The sequence below is a fragment of the Leptodactylus fuscus genome, chromosome 10 (genome assembly GCF_031893055.1).
Source record: "Leptodactylus fuscus isolate aLepFus1 chromosome 10, aLepFus1.hap2, whole genome shotgun sequence".
NCBI classification, from domain to species: domain Eukaryota; kingdom Metazoa; phylum Chordata; class Amphibia; order Anura; family Leptodactylidae; genus Leptodactylus; species Leptodactylus fuscus.
In genome coordinates this window covers 49,463,919-49,469,764 of record NC_134274.1, presented here as the reverse complement: position 1 = coordinate 49,469,764, position 5,846 = coordinate 49,463,919, and the positions used below count along the sequence as shown (strand labels likewise).

The 5,846-nt window shown below is 40.3% G+C and overlaps 1 protein-coding gene across 1 annotated transcript; it reads right to left on the bottom strand.

The window, feature by feature from the left end:
* Window positions 1-1,779: 1,779 nt before the first annotated feature.
* LOC142219190 (uncharacterized) lies at window positions 1,780-4,836 on the bottom strand. The gene is made up of 3 exons (XM_075288141.1): window positions 4,750-4,836; window positions 2,690-2,755; window positions 1,780-2,324 (listed from the first exon to the last, which is right to left on the bottom strand). The coding sequence occupies exons 1-3, from the start codon at window positions 4,805-4,807 to the stop codon at window positions 1,780-1,782; spliced, it is 669 nt and encodes a 222-aa protein (XP_075144242.1). The 5' UTR covers window positions 4,808-4,836.
* Window positions 4,837-5,846: the final 1,010 nt, after the last annotated feature.

Genomic DNA, 5,846 nt, shown 5'->3' with positions numbered 1-5,846 from the left:
AGGAGGATGTTAACTGAAAACAGATGAAGGGGGCATTAAGCTGGTGTCAAATGAAGGGGGACATTAAGCTGATGGGAGATGAAGGGTAATACTAAACTGGGGACAAATGGAGGAGTGGACATAAAATTGGGGGCAGATGGAGGGTGACATTAAACTGGGGGCAGCTGGAGGATGGCTTTAAACCGTGGGGGTAGCTGGAAGGCGATATGTTTGTCTCTAGCTGCCCCTAGTTTAATGTCATCTTCCTGCTGCCTCTAGGGTTTAATGTCCCCCTCCAGCTGCCCCAGTTTCATGTCCCCCTCTTTGGAAGGGAACATTATAATGGGGGGCATATAATGTTAGGTTGACTGTAGGAGCATTCTACTGCTTGGGCGCACAAAGAAGAATGGGTGAGAATGGGCGAAGTCAACATAGAAGTGGGTGGAGCTAAACATTTTTTTTTTTTTTTTTAAATAAAGATTGTGATCCCCATATAGTACATTTTTCCCTATCAGTATGTCTGAGTATGAGAGGAAATCCATGCAAACACGGGGAGAACATACAAACTCCTTGCAGATGTTTTGTCTTTGGTAGGATTCGAACCCAGGACTCCAAGGCTGCAGGACTAACCATTGAGCCACCTTTGAAAGTTTTGAAGTATAGCATTGTGCACACTGTAACTCAACCTCTTTAGGCCTAAGATAATATAAACTATTGGCCAAATTAGGTTCTTCTATTAATACTCCTACTTTTATCTGATAATAGTAATACCTATTAAATTACCTATTGAATTACTCTTATTTTTTTTTAAGTTAGAAGTTTTGGCATTGTTAAGAATATGAAAACGAGTTTATGGACTTAAAATATATATTTAATTTATCAATTATATTGTGATCATACAGAGGTGCAAGGACACCCTTAATTAATAGGTGTGCTATCTGGCACAGGGAGGGTAGCCTCAATCTGTGACCCTCAGTGTGACATCCATATGACATCAAATTATATGTTAGGCATTAGATAATCAGGTTGCTGTATTCAGAGGCATAACTACCGGGGTTTAATAGGCCATTACCTGCTGGAGTAACTGCAGCAGGTAATGGGCCCTATTTACTTACTGATCTTTGCTCCTACTCCCTGCCACCTGCGCTTCCCCTTCTGAGGATGCGGCTGTGAGCAGGAGCCAGAATCGGTAAGTTAGGCCGCAGAGTATAATAATTGTTCATGGGTGGTCCACAGTGGGGCATAATACTGTGTGCAGGGGCCACTATGGGGCACAATACTGTGTGGAAGGGCCACTATTGGCAAAATACTGTGTGAAGGGGCCACTATGGGGCATAATAATTTGTCCAGGGGCCAGTAAGGGACATAATACTGTGTGCAGGGGCCACTGTGGGGCAGAATACTGTGTGTGCAGGGGCCACTATGGGGCAGAATACTGTGTGTGCAGGGGCCACTATGGGGCAGAATAGTGTGTGCAAGAATGTGGTTCGTGCATGTGCGGCCTATGTGAAATGTTTGCTTTGGGGCCCAGCCATTCCTAGTTACGCCACTAGCTGTATTTGACACATCCGGAACTGCATTTCTTGCTTTAGACTCAAACACAAATGAGCAAACACTGACTTATTCCCATAGATTTTATTGGCTGATTAGATATTATATTAATAGTATTAATATACATAAATTACAATATTATCATAAAAGTTACAGCTTTCTTGTTTTACAGTTATAGAATGCAAATGTGACAATTTTCCTTTCATTACTATTCTACTGCTTTTCTGTATTTGCATTGTTAATGAGATTTTATTTTCCATGGTCTTGACCCTGATGGCCACCGTGAGCCTGTAAACCAGTATCATGGCTTCCATGAGATTTTGAGCCATCGCCCTGACCTCCATGAGCTTTTGAGTCATCGCCATGGCTTCCATGAGCTTTTGAGCCATCGTCATGACCTCCATGAGCTTTTGAGTCATCTCCATGACCTCCATGAGCTTTTGAGCCATCGCCATGACCTCCATGAGCTTTTGAGCCATCGCCATGACCTCCATGAGCTTTTGAGCCATCGCCATGACCTCCATGAGCTTTTGAGCCATCGCCATGACCTCCATGAGCTTTAGCACCATCATCATGCCCTCCTTGAGCTTTTGAGTCACCACTATGACCTTCCTGAGCTTTTGAGCCATCAGTATGACTTCCATGACTCTTTGCACCATCATCATGGCCTCCATGATGTTTTGAGCTATTGTCTTGTCCCCTGTGACTGTTTGAACCTTTATCCTGACCTCCATGACTATCTTGATGTTTGGCACCATCACCATGACCTCCATAACTGTGTTGCTGTGAGGAACCTGAAAACAAAATACAAGAATTCTTATAATCTATGGCTAGAAAATCCTCTTGAATGGTTCACTAACTTTATACATACATTGTTATTCTTATCTTGCCTGGTTGTCTATTACTGCCTGAACATGAAAAATCGTAAAAGATCAACAAACTTGATCTTTCTCTATTCTTCCATGATATACATGTTTTAAACTAAATGTCTGTGTATTAGTGACTAGTGTTTAGTTGTAGTTGTTAGATGTGGCAGTGACGATACCATGCATAGTATGTGCAAAGTAAAAAATGCTTTCTTTCTGCTTGGGGCCAAGTTGAGTTAAGGTTTTGTTTGTAAACTCTAACAATTGGCTTGGTAATCTAAAAATATACTCACCACCATGACTGTCTTGATGTTTGGAACCATCATCGTGACCTCCATGACTATGTTGCTGTGAGGAATCTGAGGAAACAAAATAAAAAATTTTATAGAAGAGTTTAGTTTATATGTAAAAAGACATTTTATATTATTTAGGTATAAAATGTAGGATAGTATGTATATACACACACACACACACACACACACACACACACACACACACACACACACACGACGTGACAAGCACCCGGACCCCATTATAGTCTATGGGGTCCATGTGCTTTTACTGCACATCACCTGCAGTTGCGTTCGGTATTCCGTTTGGGGGGTCCCCATGCAGATTCCCCCGGACAGAATACCGAACGCAGTTGTAAGTGAAGGGTAAGTCCAGTTTAAGTCTTTTCTAGATTTTCCTAATACTGTAAAGTGCATGGTGTAAAGACTAGAGATGAGTGAATAGTGTTCGATTGAGTAGGTGTTTGATCGAATACTACGGTATTCGAAATACTCGTACTTGATCGAACACTACTAGCTGTTCGAAGTTTAAGGTTCGATGCAAAACCAGCGTTGATTGGCAGAATGCTGTACATTCTGCCAATCAACGCTGGTTCTTCTCTTACCTTTAGAAGTCTTCTCCGCGCTGCGTCCACGCGGCGTCTTCCGGCTGGAATTCACTCTGCCTAGGCATCTGCATGCGCAGTCGGCTCTGCCTAGGCCCCGATGCCTAGGCAGAGTGAATTCCAGCCTGAAGAAGACGCGGGGACGCTGTGCCGGGAGAAGACTTCAAGGAGAATCCAGCCTGACCGTCACTTGTGGACTTGGTAAGTATAATTTTATCGAATGTTGCCTACCCCTGAAACTAGCATTTCCCCCTCATAGACTATAATGGGGTTCGAAATCCGTTCGAACAGTCGAACAGTGTGCGGCTGTTTGAATCGGATTTCGAACCTCGGACATTTTAGTGTTCGCTCATCTCTAGTAAAGACTACACAAACTAGAGCTGTAACCTCCATAACTTTTCTTTAGAAATTAACGTAAGTATATTTGGAACTGTCTGTAATTGTAATGTTATAGAAATTGTTCAGAAAATCCTTTTTCGAATACTCTAGTACAGAATTCTGAATTGAGTGGGATTCCCATTCTGGACCCACATCTAAGTATATACAAAGAGAATTTCATGATCTCGATCTGGCATGTTCCTATATTACATTGGCCCCCATTTCATCAGGACCAGTGTAATGTTTCAATATTTCTATAGTAGCATTACAGGAATTTTTAACATGCTCGCTGCAACAAGTTTTTACAGCTGTTTTGCAACCGTGGTCAGCTGTTTTCATGGACTACTCAAAGAATTAAGGCTATTGATGGGTCCTGTTTTTGGACAGTCCATTAATATGGATTGTCTAAGAAAAACACGTGAATAACCACATTGAAATCATAATGTTTTAAAAATGGTTGTTCTTTAGTACTGTTCTGTGTATAAGGCCTTAGGTTGGCCCTAGACCTGAGATATTTCACTGAAGCTCACTGTTCTATCCAGCTTATTTTAGGAATGCTGCTGTAAATTTTATGTATACAGCTGGCCATACATATACGATGTGTTATGGCCGAATCTTCAGGTTGCAAAGTTGGATTTTAACTGCTCAGTCCTTTTGTTCACTGTGAGATAAGCCATTGCTAGAAGAGTATGGCAGTAACTTTCTTTCCTCTCTCAGTTCAGGACACAGCTCAAATTGTGAATTAACATATTATTAGAGATGAGCGAGTAGTATTCAGTTGAATACTTTGCTCCTATAGGAATGCGTGTAAGCGGCCGAACACCAAATGGTTAATTGCAGTGAATATTTGATCCACTTAACCCCTTTGTGTCCGGCCGATTACACGCATTCCTATGGGAATGAGGTATTCGATTGAATACTATTCGATCATCTCTACTTATTAAAAAAGACCCTTCCAATTAAAAGGCTTTATCCAAAATGGCCAACGATTTATATATAATATCAATATAAAATATAGACATAAAATATAGAAGATAAAAATGGAAGGGCTCCATTGAAAAGGCACAATAATTTACTTACGTTCCTGTTCTTTAGACTGACCGTGTTTCTGTTGTCCGCTTCCCTTTACTCCAGACATGGTGATAGATGATGCCGGCAGTGGTAGTTCTGGAATCGGTTGGACTGGAAGATGTTGTATTCTGTACCTGTGGATGAGGCTTTTATACTGTGTATGCCACCATTATTCGGTGAGTAATTGGTAGGATTAGCTGTGAGTCCTCCGTCTGACCAATGATTTTCTCAGTAAAGGAGGAATTGTCTGTTCCTTTATTTCACCTATTATGTTATTTAAAGACTTTGATCTTTTTTTTGCCTTTATGACTGAGCTAAAATTTCTCTAGGCATGATCATCTTGCAATATATTTTCTGTAAATTCAACAGCGCAACATAGTTCCACATCATACAAATAAGTGTAAAATACCGATAGGGTATATAATAAATATATATTATGTGTTTTATGCCACTTTTTGAAGAATTTGATGCTCAATAACTAGCAATGAGTCAGATTGGCTTTTCCATTTTGAAAAGGGCCTCTAAAATAAGTGGTGGAATCATCTTGGTTGTCATGGGCAGGGAGGAAAAAAAAAAAAAAAAATTTTTTTATTGTATTTATTTATTTACTATATAAGCAGGAAACATGATCTGTGGTAGTTGCACACCATAAATATGTATAACTAGGGGGTAATACAGTGGCTCAGTGGTTAGCACTGCAGCTTTGCAACAATGTAGTCCTGGGTTCGAATCCTGCTAGGAACAACATCTGCAAGGAGTTTATGTCCTTCCCGTGATTGCGTGGATTTCCTCCCATTCTACAAAGACATCATGAAGGGGAAAAAAAAGTACATTGTGATCCCTATATGGGGCTCACAATCTGCGTTAAATAAATATATATATATATATATATATATATATATATATATATATTTAACTAGAAATGGATGAACCTTTTCAAGATTTGTCTCAGGTTTGGGTGGCTCCGGTCCCAGATTTGTTTTGGATTAAACAAGTTTGGGACAAAACAAAATTCAAATTGTCTTAAAAAATAGTGTGGGGCTAGAAGTGTTAGCCAGATTTACCTAGCATCCTAGTAATCTTTGATGGTAGAAGTCCCTACATCT